Consider the following 24,902-nt stretch of genomic DNA (forward strand, 5'->3'; position numbering starts at 1 on the left):
TCCGTGAAGCGACCCTTCGGAGTCTTCGTGAGTCTCGTAGCCACGGGATGAGGAGGATGAGGATGTTGAGATGCTGTGATAAGCTCCTACAGAGGTGGAGGACAATAGTCGCTGTGCTTCTGCTGGAATTTAATGAGTGGCGTTGCTCATCTGATTACGAGCCTCTGACAGTCTTCTCGCACCGACCAGAGCTCATTCTTAGCTATGACTAATGAACACTGATATCCTCTCTCTCTCTCTCTCTCTCTCACTTTTTTTTGTCGCTTCACGCTCTATTGATTATTGAAACACTCTCCCGTTCCTTCCTTTCAGTTGCCGTTAACTTTCTTGTCGCGTTGATTTCGCTAATTTGATTTTCCGACTTGATTGGAGCACCACATCAGCCAACCTCCCACAACCCAATTTATCTTCTTCTTCTTTGGTTGTCAGGGTAATGTTGTGGCAATATATATATATGTATACAGGTATATCTTTTTTTAATCGTCTTGTGTTGATAGTGTTAATCTTCAAAAAAAAAAATATATATATATATATATATATACTGTATATATATATATATATATATATATATATATATTCAACAGAGCCCCACAGGTGACCTTGATCTTGAGAAAAAAGCCTAATTCCAATGAGTTTTGGTGGCGCGTGCTACAAAAATGCCAGTTTTCCAGGGGTTTTGTCGAGTGTAAGAGATCAAGATTTTGACTCTGTTTTCTCTGTCCCTGGGTTGATTTGTAGGGGCCAGTTTACCGGCTTTTACATGTGATAAAGCTAAAGTGGAGGACAGAAATCGCGCTGTGGCTTGATGTTTTTTCGAGTGTTTTGGTTGGCTGAGTTTGGTTGTCTCTTGTCTTTTTTGTCAAATCTCTTCAGTCAATAAAGTGTCAATCTTGTTCTCCCGTTTCTTCTTTGCCACCTTCCCGCTTTCCGTTCAGGTAATGAAATCAGGTGGCGGCGGCGGCAGCCCTTCATCTGCATTAGCGCCATTTGTGAGACTAAACAGCCTGCTAATTTGCCATCCTTCTCGTTGGTTAGCCTGACGCCCATTTGCATAATTTTCAGCGGGCTCCTTTCTGTCAGCCGGCGAGAGGAAGCAGGAGGCCACCGCCGCCACCGCCGCCACCGCCGCCACCGCCGCCGGCTTGTTTAATCCTCATCTCAATATTTGTCTATCAGCAAAAGGGTTGATTAATGGAACAAAAAAGCGATCCGCCACCCGGATCATTCCTCCCCGAACAGTCTATCGGATTTTATTTTATTTTTTCCGTGAGACCCTTTGATTGCGCCTCACCTTCGGGGTTATGACTCATGTTGTTGAAGAAGCTTTCATCGCCTCTCGCTGACTGAAGCATCACTTTGTTGAGTGACGTCTCGAGGCTACGTGTCGAGGGAAAAAAAAAATATTAGACACACAAAACCTTCTCGGGTTATCTTTTTTTTTTTCTTCCCTTGCACTGGCAGGTGTTCCATTAACCTTGAAGTCATATGGCGTCTCCAAGTAGCCTCATTACCTTGTGCTTGACGAGCTCTTAACTCTTGGTGGTGGTGGTGGTGGTGGGGGGGGGGGGGTGAGTGAAAGGGACGGCATGACACCCCCCCTACTTTTCGCCTCCGTCCATTAATGAAGAGACGAGGCGTCCTCTGCCAGAGACACTTTGTGCAGTCGCTTGACTTTTTCCTTGATCGCACATCGTCAGTCTTGCGGATGTTAGTGGTGGGTTCGGGAGTTCTCGAAGATTGGATAAATAATCCAGGATTGGCTCTCTTGGACCCACTGCTCAGTTTAGCGATTTCACTCAATGTGGCTTTTCAGTGCAGCGTTGTGTCCGACTGCCTGACGATCAACGATCAGACTTTCCGCAACATTTTGTCTTTGTCGATGCACGCGCCTCACGGATTTACCTTGTTATCCACTCCGAGTTGATTGAGAGAAGCACTAAGGTCAGAAATTAGATCGATAGGACCATTTCGCGACAGACCGCCCTTAGAGATGTCGTAATTCTTAAATCTTTCAAAAACGAGTCCTCTGTCCAGCCTGGACTGTGATTTGGATGGATACAAGCACATGATGTCATCTTTCGAAATATTTTACTTGGTTAAAAGGTCACAAGTAGCGCTTAACTGATGTCTGTCCGGTGTTCCCCGGTTGACCAATGATATGACGCTCAACCCCGATGACCGTTTTGGACAGGGAGTGCGCTTCCTCCGATCCTACTTTGTACTTTTTCTGCGACACACGCAGGTTATTCGTTTCCTCTGCGCTGCTCCAGAATTCAATACACCACGCGTAAATCCCAGTCGAGCGCTGTTCATTCTTCCGTCCGTCACATTTTTTTTTTTTTTCCGCTTCAGTAGATTCTTATTGCACCTCAAGCATCAGGTGCTCGCTCATGTCTTGCCAGAAATGTGACCAATCTTGAAATTGATGTTCCCAACACGACACCCCAAAACTCACTCAAGGTCTCAAGGAGCCATGTTGAACAGGAAGTGGGACGTTTTGGTTTGAAGCAGCTATTTTGCATGGATACGAGGTACTTTGACAAACTCTCACTCGGGAGTTTGCCCAAGTGAGCTTCAATTGGAAGCAGGCGACGCTAAATTGCCAGGGTTATGTTTTTTTGACTGCACAAAATCTACTATTGGCAGAGCATGGGATGAAAATTGGAGGATCATTTTGAGGATTCACCGTGAAAATTCAACCCTGATACCAGTTGACACGGAATTCTCAAAAGTCTCAAGGCGCCCGTGCTCAAAGCGATGAACCCACCGGTCCTCTGAAGTCCACCATCAAAACTAGAATTATACTTCGACCGGCTTGATAGTCAGATGAGTATGGAAGGGACTCAAAACCGTGCTGCTTATCTTCTCCTATGGAATAAAAAAAAATGCGGCATTTTGTAACCGCAGTTCCTTGAAATTTGTTTCACTTCATGCGCCGTCATGTCTGCAACAGCTACAGGTCAACGTGCCACTGAGCGATGCCTATTTACTGTGTGCGCGGCATTAGCATTGATTTAACCATTCTCCAGAAAAAAAAAAAGCACAGCAAATGCCATGCAGCCGTACCGCGGCTTGTTTTATTTATGAACACCTTTCCCACCGAGACTTTCATTATCTTGCGTGGTTACAAAGCTCCGGTATAGCAACTGCGGTAGCATCTTTTTATAGCCAATCCCCAAACTGCTTCCGTCGTGGACCGAGTCGGATTTTTAACGCATCTTTTACGCATGACCCGAGGGCATTGTTGATTGCGCCCGCGGTGCCGGCTTGTCATAAATGAGCAGTTGTTAAATTTGCAGGCTTACAAGGAAGCAGCATCGGACACTTTGTGCGTCGCAAGGTAACCTTGCTGTCGTTTTGAGGGTGACAGAACGGCTTCAGAGTGTCAAGCTAATTAGAGCCGGACCGAGGCAGATGGATTGGCTATGCCGTGCGCGGGCAGCTAATTAAGCTTAAATTGAGCAAATTGATCAGCGCGGGGTTGGCCAGGATGTGGAAACAGCGCTAGCAAAGCGCAATATGAGCAAACCCGTCCAATGCAGATTGCCGCATTTACATGAATTATATGCAACCGTCACACATGAACTGAGTAAGGGATTTCGGAAGGAATCATGAAACGAGCGTGAATAAATGTGGAAGAAATTGACTCAGACTACAGCATTCACGCATGGACGCAATTCGTTGGTGCGTCTTAGGCTGCATCTGGCACAGGGTGTCGATGCAGGGGAACAATAACATCGCAAGCTTCTCAAGGTATTATCGAGCGACATCCCAGTTTCAGAAGGCTTTGCTTCTTATATTCTGGGCCTGCTTTGCTACAGGGAAATGTGCTGCACATCGGTGGGACTCTTGCTGCCAGTTACATTCTGGGGCTGCTTTGCTCCATCCGGCACGCAGTTGCTTGAATCTGTGAAGGGCGCAGTAAAAGTGCAAGAAGGCATTCTGGGATGAAATGTTCAGCCCAATCAATCACAATGCGTGGAAAACCGGCATCTCCTAATGAGCTGGCTGGTTTTCAGCGGGACATTGTCACCAGATGCCATTGTCGCGAGTTTCTTCCGTCGTAAACATTCCAAAGATCAACTCCAAGTGGTGTTGTCGCAATAAATGTGTTTAAGAACCGCAGCCACATCATTAAGCGCTCTGCCAAGTGGGCTCGCTTGACTGCATTGTGCCCACTTATAAAGTTTGGTGCAGGAGGGATAAAGCTGTTAGCTTGTTATTGTGGAGCCGCTTCAAACCGTTTAGCGACAGAATCAAAACAGTACAACAACAACAGACAAGAAAATTGGCCCCATAAATAAATGACAAAAATTGCTCTTGTATCGGAATGCGCATGTCAGGCCAGTAGTTGGCAAAGCCACTGTTGTGATGATTCTAATTCAACAAGAAAAAGATGTACAGCAAAGGTAGTTTCTTTCAATAATTGAGTATCGCTCTCTGCATACTGTTTGTGTTGTACTTGACTCATTAATAAAGCAATAATTCTCATTCAACAATAGATAATTATTTTTTTTAAATATTCTCCCGGCCTGGCCGATCCTTGTCCTGGACCCCGAAGTGGCCCATGGGGCTGGTAACCCTTTGTGTAAAAGGGCTTTCCGGCGTGTATGGGGGTCAGTTTCTCCATGACAACAAGCTTTGATTTCCAGAGGTGTCATTTTTCACGCGCGTCTCTCCTCCGGGGACACGCAAATGGATGCGGTGTGGTCGACGAAGTGGCGTGCGGCGTACACTATAAGTCACTTAGCCGTCGTCACAGGCCACTCGTCCGTTTATCTCCATCCCTGCATCCATTAATCTCCCTTTACTGTAACCCATCCGGTTAGTGGCTAGCCAAAGCCGATGAGACGGCCCATTACTTATTTAGCGCCACTTTAAAAGGGGGGGGGGGCGAACAGTGCTGTGTGTGTGTGGGAAAGGGGGGGGGAGATTTGGAAGAGATGCTCTCTGTAACAACATTTGCTGTCCTATTTGAAGACGCTGAGATGGAATCAAGTCAATAAAACACGAGGAGAAGGCGTGATGGCCGCGTAGTTAAGTGAAGGTCAAGCTGCCAGGTCGGGGCGTAATCTGCTCGCTTGGATGACGGCGCTGCGCGTTCTGGAGGGGAAAGTTCCCCCCCCCCCCCCCCCCCCCAACCTCCCTCTGAAAACACTTCAATATCCTCTAAATCAATGTGACCCTCACAGGAGCACAGCACCCAGTTTGTACCGATGTACTGCAATATCTTCGGAGGGGTTCGTCTTCTTTCATATCATGGCGGGCACAAGAAGAGCTTGTTGTGATGCATTAAGAGTCCATGTAGGAGGGTTTGTTTGTGTCTGCATGCAAGGACACGGTGGCCTCTGATGATGATTCCAGATGTTTACTTTATTACACAACATCCATTCGCTTTTTTTTTTCTCCTTGAACTTGAAAAATACTCAGTATATAAAAAACACTAATAAACTAAAACTCAACGTTCTGGAAAATAATACAACTCATAAACAAACAAACCAATCAAAGTCAAACTAAACATAAAACAACCACATTAATTTGCCTTAGGGGGAGGCTGCTTATCTTAAAGCTTCCAAACAATCTGTTATTCATTTTCATTCAAGGGGAATAAAAATGTTGCACTCATTGGCTCTTAAAATCTGCTGAAGTTTTTTTTGCCAATTTTTACCAATTTTTTACATTTTTGTTTTCACATATTCATACATTACAATACAAGACAAAAATAATGAGATTCAAAAACACTCCCCCAAAAAGGTGATTTTATTCATTATCGATCTTTTTAATGACCGTACTCGGCTATTGGAATTTTATCCCGCAAAATGTCAGAATATACGGGCCCTATTCGTTATTACGACTTTGGTCGCTGAGTGAATTAAATACAAATGAGGAAAAAAAAAATCGGAACTATTCTGTGATTCCTGAGCGCACTTCCTACCCCGCCAGCACCTCAAGCGCCCCCCACCTCCTGGTCCATGTCTTGTATCACGCACTGTCACTCTGGCAACATATTAAAAAGTCGAGATAGCAGCCGCTCTGTTCTTGCCAGGAAAGTGATTTAGCGCGGGCTTGTGTTGATGAAAGAGCGTGTGGGGTTTTTTTTTTTTCCTTCTCCACCATTCCACAATCTCGCCAAGCTCGTTTCTCATTTGGCGTCTTCTCCCTCATCTTCTTCTTCTTTATCTCAAGCCGCGGCTCTGATGTCGTCCAGCAATGTTCGTCGCCCTCTCTTCTTCGCGTGCCTCATTCTCTTTGTTAGTTGGATGGAAGAAGAAGAAGAACAAGGGGGGCGGGGGTCGGGGGGTTTGGACGATGCTTCGGGTTTACGCAGGGGTTAGCTTAGAAATTTAGGTTTCATCGTTCAGGGTGGGATTACAGGTGGACAGTTTTAAGGTTAAAGATCGAGGTTTGACCTTTATGTCGACCAGATTATTCGACATTCTAATAGTTGTGTTCATAATTATCAATATCGACGCGATATGACTTACTCATATCGCGATATACTTTTCAGCCGTATCGCGCCCACTCGGTAAAGTCACACCGTTATTTTAGAGACTATACAAATATTAATTACCTCCGCAAAGGCGCGCCTGTTTGTTTTTTTTTAACAGATTGAACCGACGGCGCAGACAGACGCGTAGTTTAATCCGGAGCCTGTGCGGACAGGGGGATTGAAGGATTATTGTAACGGCAGGAGGAAGTTAAACAAGGGTGCGAAAGAAAGAAGGTAGGGAAAGTTAATCCTTGTTAATTAATCCCATCAACTGTGGCTCGGCTTTGTTCACTCAAACAATCGGACCACTCGTGGGTTTCGAGACAATCGCAATTTGATTTAACAGTCCGCACCACGCGCGAGACTGTTCAATCTCAGGGTTCGGATTTCTTATGCCCAACATTTTTTCCCCCGTATTTTGTCAATAAACGAGCGTGCCAGATGAAGCTTCTCTGTCTCGGGGCTCGGTTGAAGTTAGAGTCCAGTTTTAGGTTTTTCGGGTCATTGTGTAATTTTTAGGGGCGGATGGCGTCCTTTTTTTTTTTCTTCTTTGGCCACGCGTCCGACTGCTCGGTCATTTGTAACCAATGACAAGTTAGCGTCGGAGGCTGCCGCTAATGAGCGATTTTAATTATCGGCTAATCCGCTGGTCATTTGGCGATGAAGGGATCAATCATTCCCTCGTTAAGATGTCAGACAATTGTCGGAAATGATGCTCTCGCGCTCTGGGTAACACAGCTGCTTGCCGCAACGTGGCCATTCTTTTACAGCGGGCCAAGTAGCTCTGTACATTTCGGATTTATTTTTCAGACATTTTTTTTGTTGTCAAACAAAGAACCTGGCGTTTTACCTTTTTTCAACCTCCGTGGATCAAATGGCGTAAAAAAAAAAAAAAAAAGTCCTATGGAAGCAAATACTGAGCGTGACTCCTGAATGCAAAATATCTGGACCTAAATCTCCGGTCTAATCTGTTGGGTCAGTTGTTATTAGGATAGCCACGGATAGGTGCGAGCTCACTGACCTTCATCCTGTTCTCTTTCGTTTGCTGGCCACGTCAGTCAGAAGCAATGTCGCGAAACCCGCAAATCGGGCAGCGGCGGGTGCTCGCTACCACGGCGGAACCTTGTACGAGTGATCTTCGGTGTTGTATGGGCTTTTAGTGTAGCATTAGCAACCCTCTCTGCTGATTATCTGGCAGTTCGCACGTATTTGTGAGTCAAACGTCTCCCAGTTGCCCCGTTAAACTGGAGCTATTTAAACCGAGCCATCCTCCGTGTCACTATTAATCACCCGAGCAGAAGATATCTGGGCTGCAAAACAGCAGCTTGGCCTGCAGGCTTTTTTTTTTCTCTCCTCATAGATGTCCTATATTTATTCCAGGGCCCACTACTGACTGCCTGCTTCTTTTCCAGAGCACTAATGAGCTGTAGCAATTGTAGTAAAAGTATTCATTCTCCCCAAAGCGCCAGGAAGAATTGCGGTGACTAATGCGAAACAATCAATCCCAAGAATGGTGTGGCACGTATGCTGCGTTCTTCTCCACTTGTGGACCCCCGAGACCACGCTGAGCTTCCGCTTATAATTTACTTGGTTGGCTAAACCTCTGACCATCCATGAACGGTCACCTTTCAGGAAAAACGTGGAAACTGCCTTGGAAAATGTACATCAGTTCACTTTTGGGAGAAAATCCTCCATTTCTCTGTCAACAAAAGCAATCTGCAAACTGGTTCCTGTTGCAGGGCACGTTTGCCCTTTTCTTGCTTATGTGTGCATGCGCCTGTGATGCTTTTGACGTTTCTACTCCTGCGCCGCTGCTCTATTTAAATGTCAGGATGAACATTGTGTTGTCCTGGAGGATCTGTCAGCATATTCATTGCTTTCCGTGTGTGTGTGTGTGTGTGTGTGTGTGTGTGCGCGCGCGCGCCGGCATCTCGCAGCGCTGCTCATTTACAGCAATATCTTGTTCTAGTAGAGCAGATCCACTTTTGGGGAGTCTCATTTATAGCACGCACGCTTGACTGATGGATGAATTGATCATTGATGCAGTGCGTGCGTGCGTGTGTGTGTGTGCGCGCGCGCGCAGGGCTGCCACCAGGTCAATAGAAGTAAATGCGACCACAGATTGGAAATAGAGTCGATCCTCTTGGGGAGTATCGGTAGCAGGTGGATTGGGGACGTGGAGGCGAAACGCAAACATTGCACATTTCACATGCACATATGCCACCATCCTTCTTCGAGCTGGCACACGTTGGCTTATTTTTTATTTTTTTTTGCTGCTGCTGAAAGACATTAGCTGGCTGGCGGCATCCGTCTGTCGCTTTAATTCCTTCGTCGCGTTTATTCCTGCGTGGTTTCAGTAAAATGAGGCATGTCAAAAGCTCCATCACCCTTGCAGCACATTCTAATCATATATTCGTTTGTATCGGTACAACAAAGTGGCAAGAGAATGGAGTGAGGTTCCCCCGACTGGCAAAGTTAGCGCAGCCAAATGCGTCTGCAACCAAAATGGTTCTTGCGTTTTCATCCCCCCCGTTTCGCATGATTGTCAACATTTCCCTCCCGTTATATTTCATTGGATATGACGCAAAATGGCCGAATGCCTAGCCGCTGGGCGGTTATGATGAATTTCAAGTTTTATCTATTCTGGCAGTGCGCACAGGTGTGCGGGGGGGGGGGGGGGGTCTGGTTCCCCTCCTCATCTTCCTCTTCTCCTCCTCCACGCTAGGTTCCGCCCTGAGACCTCTGAAAAGCTGACTTGGAGCGATGCAGGGAATTTTAAGAATCGCTAATTAGGAAGCTCAAATGCATCTGCTCGCCTCGCAGTTGCAGTCGTGGCGGGATTTGGTTTGGCCGAGACCCGTCGTGCAGCTGCCGCTCCCGTGCGACGCGCTCTCATGATATCTTATAGCGCATTTGTAAATAGGTTCCCTGTGATCTGACGTGCTACAAGGCCGTAATTGGATTCCATATTGTCATCTTACTGCCACGTCTTGGATGCAAGTTCCCTGTACGGTGGAAGTTGTGTTTTCGGAAGTGACGCAGCTATTTTGTTTTTGCTTTTGTGACACCTCAAACTATAACTGTGTGGCGCCTGGACTTGCGACGTGAGGTTCTCTTCTTCGTAATTGACACACTCACATATATGAATGCATACATGCGTGTGTGTGTGTGTGTCTTCTCTACCTATTTTGTGGAAGAATTACCCGGTTGCCCTCTTCTTTCCTGGCTGAGGTGTGGGGCTGCAGAGATAAGGGAGAATATTAGCTGGCGCAAACCGCCGTCATTGTTCCGCCGGACGAGCACCATGTTCCCTCTCTACGCCTCACATCTTTTTAGTGGTAATACAACTGTAACCGCTCAGAAAATTCAAGGTTATTAAAGGGGGGGCCGGCGGCCGGAGAGTGAAGGCGAACGGAGAAAGCATTGGAGAGTGACATCTCAAGACTTTTTTTTTTTGAGCAGTTCTACCCGCTGCTAACAGCACTTTTCAGGGATGGGGAAAGGCCTTTGTGATTTATACTTATCAGTATAACGGAGCGAGAGACTGGCTGGACTGGTCAGGATGGCCAGTTCTGCCCTGGGCTGCTCCCTGGACACTCTGGAGGAGGTGGGCAACAGGAGGATGATAACTAAACTGGAAGCTATGATGGACAGACCCTCCCACGCCCTCCAGGCCACCCTGACAGCACTGGGCGGCTCCATCAGCCAGAGACTGTTACACCCGCGCTGCAAGAGGGAGATGTACTGCCGCTCGTTCCTACCGACGGCTGTCAGGCTGCTGAACAATTGCACATTGCAAATGTATCCATCGTGGGGCAAATAAAGTTTTTCTTTTTTTTTTATCTTAACTCATTCACTCCCAAAGACGTTTTTAAACGTCTTTTCAGACTTGGTCCAGAATTGGCTGGTACTGAATGAGTTTTAATATTAAGACGTCAAAGATTGCGCTCATGGCAGTGAATGGCTCAGTAAAAACGACAGGGCCTTCGCAAATTACAAAATACCAAAAGAGAAAAAACACAAATATACAAAATTACCAAAATATATGTTGGAAATAATACAAAGCATGTTTCATGCTTGTCCTTTAGGCCTGCTGTTGATATTTCTTCTGAGAGGACGAGGAAGTGATGTCACGCCACCACCACCGCTTCGAACGGGACTACCGAGCACCGTGGGAGCGGCGCGACATCCGCCTATCGGGCCTCCACAATGGGGGAGCCAATCATAGTTGTGCCTCTGCCGTCGTCAACGGCAACAACCGCCCGGGGCTCCTTCCCCTCCCCATCATTCCCTCACTGCTCCCCACGCCAACCGCCGTCGTCGTGACGACAGCGGGCAGCGAGGTGGCGGCCAAGCGAGGCATCGCGGCGGCGGGCTCGGTCACCTCGACATCGATCAAGGTAAGAGACTTGCGGCCCCCCGTTTCGGTCGAGTTTCTCGCCGTGGTTAGCTTCCCGTCTTTCGTTCCTCTGGAAATGTTTCTCTGCTCTCCCGTCGTCATGGTTGGCCTACGCCTGCCTCTTGGAGCCTCCGATCTGAACTGCCCCCAAACAGGTTTTCCCTTCCATCCATTTTCTCTCTCTGCCAAGAGCAAGGCCTGTACTCCGAGCTCCGTCCTTGCCGCACAAATCCCCCCCCCCCCTACTTTGATTATGCAAATGACCTTCGGGCACTGACTGTCTGTCTTTTTCGTGAACGCAAACAAACGAGAAAAGAGAGGCAGAACGGTTTCAATCATTTGGGATCTCAACGGCTTTGTAACCGTACGCAATGTTGTTGTTCTGCCGCAAGTGACTCGTGTACATTTAAAACACTATTGTACGCCCGCCGTCAGCCTCATTATGAACACAAACTATTTTCATCAAATACGCAAAAAAAAATCTCAGTGGTTACCACAAAGAACTCAACATACAAAGGGCGGAGCTGATGCTCAAAACTGTCAGGCTAACGAGCTAACCTCTAAGGCCACCGTAGTGCATAAGGAGTCGTATTAATCAAAGTAGCATAATTGTTTTATCATTTCCGAGTACGCACAAGAGCTACAGTGACCCATAGGGGTCAAAAAGCTTGATGACTTTACTGGACTGATGGCAGTCAGATAAGGACTTAAGGCAGGCAAACACTGTGCGTCTTCAGCCAAATTTCTTGCCCGATTCCATTTTCTACTTCCCGACTCCAAATCTGGGCTGATTTCACGCCTTGTCGTTCCAAACTGGTTGTAAAATGGCACTTCTTTAACTGTTAGCTTAGGCTGTTGTCATGCTCCCCTACTCCTAACCATTTTAGTTACTGTCCGACCATGGCCAGCCATATTGTCGTCCGAAGTTGGCTCTTTAGTGACACCTGTTGAACTCGAGTGGAAGAGCAATGTTGCCAAGAGTGTGAGCAGTCAAGTTGTGTTTCCAGTCATTTGCTTGTACTCAAGTCACATTCTGTGTGGAATGTATTATTTCTCCTGCGTATGGCGATTTTATGGGACACCCTGGCGAGTGCACTTGGGGCTGATTGTTGACTGTGAGTCATTGCTCAAGGCGCAGCGTATAGATGACGCATCATCGTCACAGAGTCCCCTCCTGTTTACTGTTGACATGCAGGAAGGCTTGATTAAGCATTGGAGCCGCTTTAGTAATGTATGAGGACGTTTTGTCAGTTTGTCCAAGTGAACTTATTTTAAAGTTTAAAGTTAAAAAAAGTTGATGGCATCGACGCGCTCTCCTGGGTAGTAAACACGCTGGTTGCAATTTAAGCGCAGAGTTCCCCCGAACGCACTGGTGGCAAATCGTAAATCTGCGTTGGTGCGGGCCCAATCGCAGGGGCTCGCCAACTCCCACCATAGCCGATGTCAGCATTGAAGCGCAATGAGGTGACATTCCTGTCAAGCCACTTAGTATATTTGGTCAAGGTGGGAGGAAACGGGATCATGTTAGCGTAGCGCTCCACCCAGGATGGCACTTTGTTCGTCTTTCCTGGAAAAATTTTCCCCACCTCCTCTTCCTTACCTAGAGCTTTGCAACAGATCGTTGCAAAAACGGCAACGGACAGCGACCGCGCCTAAAAGGCAAAATGCTCGACTCTGCTTTAATTACAAGACGGGCATCTCGGGAGTCACCTCCGGTGGCTGGCTCTCCATCCGGATCCCCTCCGCCATTCGGTCAAATCACATGAAAGCTGCTGGCGAGTTGGCAATTCCTACTGGGATCCTCCGACACATGTAAAAGCGATGCTCCGGAGTCTTCACAATCACAGTGTGAATTGGTGCGACATGGGAACAACTTGGCTTTTATTTTCAAGGTGTGCGCGTGCGCGTGTGTGTGTGTACAGTTTGTGTGCATGTGTGTAAAGCCCACCATCTGGCGTTATTGTCCGTTACCGATGTAAAGTTAACCGCACGGAACAGCAGACTGTAGTTAATTCGCAGTGACGTCCCCGTCCCAAGTCTCTCCGTTAATTATTTATCAGCGGGTTTTCATGCCGTCGTCGCATTCATTACAAAAAAATAAATAAATAAGTGATGGCCTCCTCTTAAAGAACCCGCGCGTATCGACATAAAAACCACCACTTGCGACGGCAATATTACGTTCATACAAACATTGTAAAAGTTTAACAAGATGCGTCCTCGTTATTTTTAAAGTGCCGTGCCGCAAATCAAACGTGTTAAACGGAAGGCGCCGCGTTGGGATCGCGACGAGCCCTCGGTAAATCTACTTAGGAAATGATCTAGCTGCGTGAACGTTATTAGTTATGATGATCACTTCACATCGAGGGTTTTAAAAGTTTGAGGTTGAAGGAAGCGGGCACGTGAAAAGCTCCGCTGATTTAACAATTTTAGGGGGCAAACCGTTAGAGATCGAAAGACTAGTCGTTCATGATCATTTCAATTAAATAAGGGTCAGGTTGGTTCTCACACATCAATATGAAGACTGCCTTTTTAGTTGCCGGAAAAAAAAAAACACTTAAATAGGCACACCTGAAAATTGGGAGTGTTGTGTGTGTATATATATATATATATATATATATATATATAAATATATTTTTCATGTGATAATTGAGGAGATGAAGAGGAAAATGTGGCAGTCACACCTTGCTGGAGAGTGTTAATATTCATAAGACGATTAATCACTTACAGAAATGAGTTGTGTTCCTAAAAAAAGAAATGGGGGGGGGGGGGGGAACACCCAAATATAAAACTGGTGTGGCGACGCAGCTGCTTAACAGCGGAGCTTTTTATTCATGCAAATTACAGGCAAATAAAAATACTTTCTCTCTCTCCAGAAGTGACAAAACTGTGCCGTACTTATCAGTTAGTTTAGTATTTTTCACAATAGCTCATTTTTATTTCGTTTTAACTTATTAAAAAAAAGTCAGTTTTAATTCATTTTTATTCACATGATTTTTTTCCATAAATACTTCATTTGAGCTCAATCTGTCTTTGCACCTTTTTTTTCTCAACAATTAGCTTCAAAACTGTCTAATGCGTTGCGAAACAAGTCTCTGAATCCATTTAGATGGTCTTAAAGTTGAAATATATATATATACTGTATATATATATATATATATATATATATATATTTGCCCTGCTTTATTCCCACCCCCCTTTTGACGCACATGATGGGGAGCTTTCTGGGAACTTTCCGTAGAGATGCCCGCGCATCAGCTCCTTCATTGTACCCGAACGAGGTAATGATGCCGCTGGAGGTCAGATGGACAGAAAGACCGGTCGTCATCTTGACAGAGTGCGCGCTGCAGCTAGTTCCGGGCGGCACACTGGCAATCCCTGTTCGCTTTGTCGGCGGGAGCTTGTCATGTGAAACAACCAATGTGCCTCGAGCTGTTAAGTCCCCAAAGGAATGCAGGATGTTCAAGGAGTTAAGGTGGGAGGCGAAAGAGCTCCCCCCCCCCCCCCCCCAAGCTTATTGAGCTGTCAGATTGCAGTCCTGGCCACAGAATATTGATTTTACATCACATGTCCAAATCTGGCCCAAATGGTCACTTTATTTTTTTTTAAGCTCAGAAACTTGTACAATATATTCAGTTGGATTGTCTGTTTTTGATTAATGACATGAAACATATTTAAACCGTTAGTTGTCTAAATCCTGATACCCCTAATATCTGTGTTGTACGCCCATTGGACTACACCCCCCCCCCCCAAAAAAAATCCGCATTCTGTAGCTTTACAGGTTGAAGAAAGCACCGTTTCTCACCACTGCTTCACATCCGTGTTCCACGGAGCCGACACTGATCTGATGCGTGGCTCCACGATGCTATTCAAAAAGCAATTGAGAGCTTATGGATGCAACCTGTTAGGCCAACATCGTTAATATAACTCTAAAAGGGACGAGAGGAGACAATAAATAAGTTGTTGTTTCCGCGGGGGACCAACCAGACCTCATAATGAAGACATAGCCTGTGTGTGCGTGCGTGCGTGTGAGTAACTGTGGCCGTGCCTGTACTTGAGCGCGTTTCATTAAGTTCGTTGAAATAAGGTCGTTAAGCCAATGAAATGAGGGCCTATATATTTGGGAGTGGGTACGCAAAAACAACACTCGGATGTCGAGTGTGTGTGTGTGTTTCTGGGAGAGGTCTGCATCACTGTCAAGTATGCCTTCCTGCTAGCATAAAGCGCAAAAACCACCGTAGCATCCTGAGAGCTATAAACAACTTGACCATAGCGGCTATTGGAATGCTTTAATTAGCTCTCGCCCAGCTTGAAATAACAAGTAACGTGCCGCCCACATTGCACACACTTGAACACACAACTCACACAAAGTCGAAGTTCCAGTTACCCTGTAAGCAATGAATATCAGAACATAAAGAGTGCAGCAACACATGGAGACAGACAATATTGACTGGTTGTCAGAAATAATGCTCCCACAACTTAATTAGTCCGACTAATAGCGCTGCATAAACATGTTCCTGGATTGCACAGCAAGTCACAGGCGCCCAAATTTGCAGCGGTCAGAAACGGTGTTCAGGCTTTAGAGCAATCGTAGGATGTAGTCGAATGGTCCTGGGCTGTGAGTAGCAGTTCGTCGGTTGGTGGATACCATGCAACACAGATGTTGAACGGCTACCAGAATCGAACTCATACAACTTTCAAGTCACGGAAATATATGGGGATGGGGAGAATCGATGCAGTCGTAGTGGAGTGTGCAAATTCGCGTTATAAATTCTCTTTATAAGTTATAAATGTCTCTGAGGCCTTAGATTTAAGACAGCAACAAAGACCACACAGTCTCTCACACACACGCACACGCACGCACACACGCACGGCGTGATTGTAACCTCCCACAGTCATCCGATTACATCCTAGTGGGAAATAACAGTCAACGTGTCGGAGGAGCGGATCGACGCGCCGCCTCGCAATTAGCCGGCAAATTGAAGCTAATAGTTTGGCGAGTTGAAAAGCAACACTTTGCAAAAGTAATTGCACACGTAATTAGCATTTAGATGATGGGGGTTCAGAACTGCTTCCGCAGGTATTGTGTTGCGTTTAATTGAATTGATTTAATCTTATATATTGATCTGCGTGTGAAAGAAAATCTTAACGGCGTTAACCTGAAATTCTTTTTTTTAAATTTTTTAATTTTTTGCTTTTAAACTCGCTGGTAGCTTCTAACTCGGTTCCGTGATTGAAATCGACAAAATGGCTACTATACACCACAAATCGTGTAGCATATGCAGCCAAACATGATACAAATTGCTTTTCATCACAGTTTTAAATACATCCTAGGACGTCAGCTTTAGTTGCAGTCACCCAATTTTTCGATGACCAACTAGATTTATTATCCAAACCATTTTGTCATGCTCATTTTTGAGACTCCTCATATCTTGCCGGGCATTCATAGCAATCACGGCCTGTTTTTTTTTTCTTCTTTTGGGTAGGGGGTTGTTTTGTGTTTCTCCCCCCATCCCGCCTCACGACCATTGCATTTTGTCCATGATGTCTACAAAATGTGCATGACAAAAAAAAAAAAAAATTAATAAGATACTAAGACACATTAATAAATACATTAGAAAAACTTTTATGAAGCCCCCCCGAAGTGTCAAGTGTCACCTTACTGGGCTTAGTGCTCGTTAATAAATGATGCATCGGCAATATGACGCCAATGAGAGTAAAGCTGTCTCGTGCACTGAAAAGGTTCACCGTAGCTAACCTGAGAGGACAGTGTATATATATATATATATATATATATATATATATATATATATATATACACACACACACACACACACTCGTGCGTTACGGCAGTGTGGCGAAGCATGACGCTCCTAATGAGAAAAAAAAGAAGTGAGTTTGGAGTCATTTGTTCGGCCAGAGTTAAGGTCAGACCCACAAAAGGCTGATTGAGTCTCACCCTATTAGAATCTGCATTTAAAAGCTAATCTATTATTTATGCGTAATACTCAAATGACTAGCAAGGGTGCACCCCACGCCTCCAAACCCTCCAGTTGCTCCGCGCTCCTGAGCCACAGAGCCCCCGAAGCACCCAGACCACAATGCACACAACACCCACGGAATCGATGGAATAATACTAAGAGTAATGAGAAACGGCTTGGTCACCGCGGTGAATATTTTGCAGTGGTATGATTAAAAATTTGAATCATAAGTACAGTGCGGTTTCCTGGCTGTGTTTAAAACTGGGATGAATATTAAATGAGCGGAATAAAATTATACCCGCGTGTGTACCCATTGGAAAAATTGGCTCGAATTCATTGCGAGCAACCAGTTTGATCACCCAAAAGCTTTGTACCTTTTGGGAAATGAACTTAAATATTTATTAGGAGTGAAAATTAGCACGTGAAGTTTTCCGCTCCGAATATTTGATTGGGTGCAGATTTGTAAACAGTGTAGCTTAGTCTCTGGCGAACGCACAATAATTAACTTTTTATCAAAACAAGTTTTGTTTTTGGGATACCGAACGTGCGTTGAAGCAATTTCCGTCTACGTTTTTTCTCCCTCAGCCTGAATTCATTTCCTGCCGTCGACAATTAGAGACGCCGGTGTTGCATCGCTTTGGATTTGCAATCAGCACAGCTTTTGAGTGGAAGATAAAAACTAAGCAGTGAATCATGAATTTGAATACGTTTAGGCACCTCATATTTGATCGGAGTTTAAAGACGTATTTTAGAAACATAGTATGTGTTGCGGTTATTAGAATGTGTGTGTAATGTGTGAGTAATGTGCAAACTTAACAGAATACTTTTTATTTTTAAACAAAGTTAATTGCTTCATCGCTCAGTTTTCTTGTACTTTCAAGGCGACAAGACTTGGAGCTGACAACAGCTGTCTTTGCTAATTCTCTTATTATCACTTTGCAAACTCTTCGCAATCGCTCGGCGGCCTCCGGAGAACGAGCCAATTATAAACGGCAGAGAAGGGCGAAAAAAAAAAAGGGCATAGTATCATTTTCACCTTTTGACAAGAGGACTCTCACGCACGCATGAGCGGTGGGGCGAGACGCCGCCGGTGACGGATGACGGCGACAAATCTAAGACGACAGCCACTTGGAGCTGTCGGCGGACGGACGGCGACGAGCCTCTCGTCACGCTCTCTCCGTTTGACAAGCTCGCCGCTCTCCTGCGCTGACAGTCCTGAGGAACACTCGAGTAGAATGACCACCGAGAAGTCAACAAAAGGCGCTCGAACGGCCGCATAGTTTCTAATCGGAATTCCATACGGCCTTAAGCCCTTTTCACACTGCACTTAGCAGGGCGCAGCGTGGAAATTGACGGAACCCACTCATTGTGTATGCTATGCAATCGACCTGAGCCGATTTTTTTTTTCAAGCCCCTCAGCCTACCGTCAGGTACAAATTGTATTCTTCCTAAGAAGTAGATCGAGGAGGCTCCTTGTCCTCCTCTGTTGTCCTTATTTGTTACCGTCAACGGAATTTCAACCTTTGCATTTGGCGCGATGTGGTTTTCGCAGTCTCCCGCAACCTGCGAAGCCTATTATTGCGCGGCAAGACACTACCGTTGACAAAGTCACTGTGACATAAATAGACATGACGGCGCCGTATCTTGTCTTTCATCCCAGCGTGATATCCAGTGACTGCTTATTAGATTGAAACATCGGGCCCGTCGGCTCGTAGCAACGCTCATAAGTGAGCCGGTTTGTTTCCATTCCCGCGCACATGGGCAAATAACAGCCTCTGTTGGACCGCCGCCTTTGGAAATTCTCCAGGTTCGCTTGATTGAAAGGGACAAAAGCGGCAATGCCAAAGGTCAGATGGGACATGGCGGCGATTGTACGCAAACCTCCGCGACATCCCGTCTGGTCAGATTGACGCACGCCGCATAGATAAGTTTCGTCCGGTCGCCATTGTCCAAGCGCCGGCCTTTGTCGCCGCTTTCATTTTTCCCCTAATCTTCTTCTTGGCCGTCAATAATTCTTGATGTGCGCGATGATGGTGGGCCATGATAAGTGTGTCATTGACTCCTATTTTCTATCGATCGACGACGTCTGGAAGTGCCGATAAGTCGCTCAGGTGATTTCATAAGGTGTTAAAAAATGACAATCAAATGGAATTTTCTAAGACTGGTGGGAAATGCAACCTCGGCAGGTTACTTTCCTCTGAAGTCAATTGAATTGTTGTGACAGGTAATCAATTCCTGAAAGTTCATGAATAATGCCTTTACATTTACTTATATAAATATTATTTAAGAAGCAATAAATACAGTTGAATTGGTCATTTTTAAAGTTTATTCATTCTTGGAATGTCAAACAGTCGGTTTACATTCCCCCCCCCCCCACCATATTTAATTCAATTCAGTCTGAAAAGTAGAATAAAACGGTTCCGTTTGACATCATTTCACACGATCAATAATGCACACTTTAAAAGTACTTCAGTAGATGCAATACATTCATGCAAAATAACTATGTTGTATTTATAATGGGACACATTGTCGTACAAGGAATAATATACGATTGAGAGCAGACTGCAGACATTTTGTCCTAATCCATCCTTGAGGGCGCGCTGGGATTGGTCACTGAGCAGACAACTGAGTCGGCATCTCCTTGATTAACAATCAGCGTTCCTCGTTACACTTTCCATGCGGCCCCCTTAAAGGAAAATCGCTGCTTAATCCCACTCCCGCCAGCCGCCCCCCCCCCCCCCCCCACACACACACCCCTCTTGCGGTTGTCTGCTTCAAAGCAGATTTGTTTGTCTCCAAACATGGCGACGTTCGCATTCTTGAAACGTTGATGGCGATGCTCGTTGGGAGCCAATGAAATCAGCAGTCATCAGCGCAGACGAGCTAGCTTATGGACGTTGCCTTAAGGAGCAACGGACTTGCTCGGAGGCTGCCAAATACTCCAGAAGGCCCATTTCTTTTCCCCTGGAAGGATCCCAGCAAAGATCATGCAAGTTGACAAACATGATTTGCTTGCACGGGCCACATAAAATGATGTGCTGGGCCAGATCTGGCCCCTGGGCCTTCAGTTTGACACCTGTGCCCTTAACTAAATTCTCAACCCCCAGACCTCAACCATAACACCTCAAAACTCTCAACCCTGACCATAACCCTAACCCGAAACCCTTAAAACCTGACCCTCGACCCTCTACTGTTACCACCCGACGCCTAAAAGGCATCCTGACTCAATTCACCTTCTGGTGTACCGTGACGAATGTGCCTAAGAAACAGAAGGGCACACCAGTAAAGGAGATTTCTCCCCCGTGGTCGTTTTGTGAAGGATCATCTTCCCAAGAGGGGAATTTGCTGACATTTTCACCATTCAATGCAAATAGCAAGCGGTGAGTCTGCGACGGGATGAGACGGGCGAGAAGCTAATAAATCAAATCCAGGCAGCAGAGTGTGAAGGTGGTTTACTTTTAGGATCCTCCAACCGGGGGAAGTAAGAAAGTAAGTAAGTCAGGAAGGCTGCGTCTGCTTTGTGGATTTATGGAGGACAATCTTGTTGTCTGTTTGCGTTCTCATGCATGAGTGAGCACGACATTAGAAAAATGGTGGACATGTGGGACAACGAGATTTGCACAAAGAATCCAAACATTGTCCTTTGAAACTGGGAAAAGCAAAAACCTCTTATTAACTCATCAGCCTAAAAACTCCAAACCTAAACCCCAACGCCAACACCCTACCCAAAACCTTGACCTGAAATCCTCAATCCAAACCCTAACCCTGATCCGTAGTCCTGACCCTCATTGCAAAACCAATCCTTAACCTTAAACTTTAAATATTTTCCGCAAACCATAACACCTCTCAAGTATGAACCCTGAACAGTAACCCGAGACGCCTAATCTTTTACCTTGACAGTAACCACCAAACCTAAAGTAGCACTAACCCGCAAGGTCCCAATCCCAAACAATTTTCCTCGATCCTGAAACTGATCCTAAACACGAAATCTTGACCCCTAATCCCACCCTGCAGACCCAACCCTTAACATGAACCCTGAAACCTTTACCTAATAAAAAAAATTATATGCATCTATGTTAGATTAAAAAAATTATTGAAATAAAAATGAAAAATAATCTGAGGGGGGAAAAGTGGAAAACCAAAAATTATACCAACCATAACCCCATCTCCAAACTCCTCAGATCTAAAATCCTGACTCCAAACCCCTCACAGAAACCTTGTCAGTCAAGTTATAGGGAAGAACAAAAGCTATTTTGTTAGTGTTCCTTCCTTGCTGATCAAGGCGGCCGTCGCCGGTTTCCTGTTGCGACGGCCCCGGCATGAAGTCTGTCGACCGGATCAATGGCCCGACCAGACACAATGCCGGATTAGGTTTTTTTGCAACACGCTGCATTGATCACTGCTATCGATGCTTTGCTCGTGACACTTAATTGTGCGAGGAGAACACACACATACACACACACACACACACACCCCACCCAGGCAGCACTTTTCAATCAATTACAAATCGGCTTTAGAGAAGAACAACGGTGCGTAGCTTTGGACTGATGATGGAGTGATCCATCACTGTAGCAGAATCTGCGCCAGGTGCTGAAATCCAGCGCGGGATGATGGTATCCTTTCATAATAAAAAGGGGCAGTGCAAAAAAAAAAAAAAAAAGGAAATGAAAAGGGAAATGGCTGTGCTCAGTGGAACAGAAAGCTCCACGCGGCCTTGCGGCGTGAATGTGTCTTAATGGAATGCCGGCAGCAGGTATTACACAGAATTTCTATTAGAGCCCATCAAAGCACGCGATGTATCGCAGCGAATATCAAGCACGGCCATCTTGATTGTTTACTATGCCGCTTTGTTTGGCTGCCGACGCTGGATTTATGGCGCTCTGCTGTGGCTGCAAAACAAGTTGAATTCAGGTAGTTGAGAACTTGGGGAAAGTCCCAAAGTCAGCTTCTGGGAAAATTCGACGCAGCCTTCGAAATCCTCCAGATCGAGGAAGTCTTTAGTTTCCGACGGAGTTCCGTTCCTACTTGAAAGACCTAACCTAACATAGTTTTTCATTTTCAAGGGGCACTACTGAGCGAGTTACTCTACTACTACTACTACTTTGACAATTGCGACTTTGCTCGTGCTGCGTTTAGATATCTCTTCTACTAAAATTCAATCAGCACCGTCAAAGAAGTACCTTCTCGCTGTGACCACTCAGACGAATAAGAGAAACATTTAAACTTATGTGAGATTTACTGCAGTCCCCGTATTACACCGAGCTGAAGAGCACCAATCTCCACAGTGCAAATAAGCATGCAGAGAAGGGGCGCATTTGAACGATCAAATTAAAGGATTAAACCATGTATGAAATCCATGTTTCACTGGGCTCTCGGTGCGAAGACACTTTGAGGGGGAATATTATGCTTGAGCAGATAAAAGAGTTCGGCTCTGGCCCGTGTTTAAACCCGATAAAATCCTTCCCTGCTCACTCGGTGAGCGTTGTAATGCTTGTGTTTCACCCATCGTGGATGCAAATGACTGTGCGGATCTTGCCTAAAACTTCCAGAGGGGTGATTCGTGATTGCTTTTGCCTGCCTGTTTTCCTTTACCATTTCAAGTTTAAAAAAATAAATAACCCACGTGAGGATAAGATGTTTGGATAATGGATGGATGGATGGAGTGTAGGCTTATCTAGCAAGCTAGCTAGCTAAATGCATGGCGCAATTGAGTCGGCTAATTGCTAATGAACAAAAGCTCTTAAACGATCAAATATTTTGATGCTGATTGGTATGTACAATCCAAGCTAATTGAATTGGCCGCCTATCGCATTTAGCACTTGTATGAGGCTTACCGGAGGCAGTTCCAAACTCATAAAACTGTCAAAACAGGGCTCGTTTTTTTTCCCCACCTGCTTCACTCTAAAGACCCCCCACCTCGCTTCTGCTGGGTCAGACCCCCGACCACGACAGGCATGCATGCTGGGAGCCCCCCTGAGGGTCTCGGTGACCGCTTCATCTTGTTGAATAAAAAGCTGCCTTTGAGCAGGGCCAGCAGGGGTCCGGCATTGTTTTAGCTACCCCAGGAGAGGAAGCTCAAAAGTAGGAATGAAGCTGCCCAGAAAATATTTTGGTCCTCGCACTTTAAGCAACAGCGAGGAACAATTTTACCGGAAACGCGTAGCTTTTATTTCATTCCAATGCAACACAGATAAAGGATTAGCATTTTCTTGGGGATTTTATGTATTTATTTTTTGCTTTTGAAATCACTTACTGCTACTTTAAATGGGCTCACAGCATGATGTGTCGCCCCGAATTAAAGCTTTATACCTGAGGGCTGCACTTATCAGAGCTTTGTAGTGTGATATGCTATCGCTAGCGCTAAGCTGCAGCTAGCCAGCTGCTTCATTGACTTCCAATTTGCACGCTGATGAATGCACTCCTTGCTTTTTTTGCGGCATTACGCCGCTAATTAGTCACATTTGCAGAAAAAGAGTCGCCATGAGTGTCGCTTCCGGTATTACGGCTCAATCAGACGTCTATGTTGTTGTTTGCCTCAACCGCTTCAGCTTAATCCTGCTCATGTCGGGTAAACAAAAAGCAGCCGCGCTTGATTCAATTTGCTTTGAAGACACTTCAGTATGATGTTTTCGGGCTTTTTGTCGAAGCAGCGGGGGGTCTTGTTTGGAGGGCTGGCTGGCTTGTTGGCCGGCTGGCTGGTCGCCTGCTTGTTGCCAGCCCGGCACAGGCGATTTGGCCACGATGGGCTGGGAAGTCCTGAGCAAGTCGCACAGTGATTTTGGCCGCTTTTCCTGCTTTGTTTTTCACACCGAATCAAGGTAGAATCAGAATTTAGCCAGTTCAGTGTTAACACAAGTGTGCAACTTATAAAATATTGATTTTTTGGGGGGGGTAGTATTTTATGCGTGTATTTTTTTAATATTAAGTTGAATATATAGAAGGAATGATTATTTTTAATTTTTATTTTAATCATTTTTTAAAAATCTAACATTGATGCATATAATTTTTTTTCTTTTTCAGCCCATTTTTTTTCCTCTAATACTTTTCTTGGTTTGAACATTTTAGTTTGTTTTTCTTTTCATATTCTGTATTTTCCTTGAATTGCCATCCCTTTATTTAAAGACTGGATACTTTTTCAAATTGATAGTCTATAGATTGCGTACACAACATACAGTAAACGCTTCAGTTACAGTACCGAGTTGATCCGTTGAAAGATTTTCCCCCCAATGTGTTTGTGCTGACCACTCCCGATAAACTTTTATCGTGGCATGAAGCAGCCCTCCACAGCTCAATGCAGTCAACTGCTCGATGCCCTCGGGATGGGCCCCGTTCGCCGCTTGTCTCGCACAAACAAGAACACAAAAGGAATGCTGCGAGCGCTGAGAGGTCTGAGCACTCGGAGGATATTAGCTCCGCTTTCCCACTCGAGCATGTCGGCAATCTCGCAATTGTAGCGTCCAAGCCATCAGGGTGGCAGCCCTCCCCCCAGGCTAGAAATCACCGAGCGTATCTGTAGCCGCTCCACGGCGCATCAACGCCATATATACCCGGCAGACGATAGTGTTATTTTCATGATGTCAGTCTGCCACGCTGCCAGGGGGTCAGCGTTAAGCGCGAGTGGATGTCGGATGCGCATGTTATGATGCTTGGAAACATGGCGCATGCCAGCCCAGGTGACAGTAGGAATTTTAAAAAAAATTCTAAAGTTAAAATGAAAACAGATTTCAATCATGAGTTCACATCTGCATGTGATACTTCACCATTTACTCAACTCAACTGTATTTATAGACCACTTTAAAACCACCATCGCTGTATACAGAGTGCTGTACATGGAGCAAATATCATATATATAACAATAAAATAAAGTAATAACGAAGAAAGCATAAAACAGTAAAACTAGGATCAAGGCTGAGTCAGGCCGAATCAAATGCCAGAGAATACAAATGAGTTTTAGAGTTAACTTGACAAAAATGGGATCCCCCCCCGCCACCCACTTTGTTTACTCACTTGTGCAAGATGTGCAGCAGTTTTGCAG

General features: G+C 45.5%; 1 protein-coding gene across 4 annotated transcripts in view; it reads left to right on the forward strand.

Moving 5' to 3' along the window:
* Positions 1 to 24,902, forward strand: part of LOC147187665 (kelch-like protein 29) — a 115,359-nt gene that overhangs the window by 24,099 nt on the left and 66,358 nt on the right. For all 4 annotated transcript variants that reach the window (XR_015097600.1, XM_086099976.1, XM_086099975.1 and 1 more), the window contains one exon: positions 10,579 to 10,890. Coding sequence is in view for 3 of the 4 variants with exons in the window: in XM_086099976.1 (XP_085956102.1) it covers positions 10,618 to 10,890 (273 nt within the window). In the remaining variant the exon portion in view is untranslated. The remainder of the gene's footprint in view (positions 1 to 10,578; positions 10,891 to 24,902) is intronic.

Source organism: Hippocampus guttulatus, chromosome 20 (genome assembly GCF_054856545.1).
Source record: "Hippocampus guttulatus isolate MCC_2025c chromosome 20, RoL_Hgut_1.0, whole genome shotgun sequence".
In the NCBI taxonomy this organism is placed as follows: Eukaryota; Metazoa; Chordata; class Actinopteri; order Syngnathiformes; family Syngnathidae; genus Hippocampus; species Hippocampus guttulatus.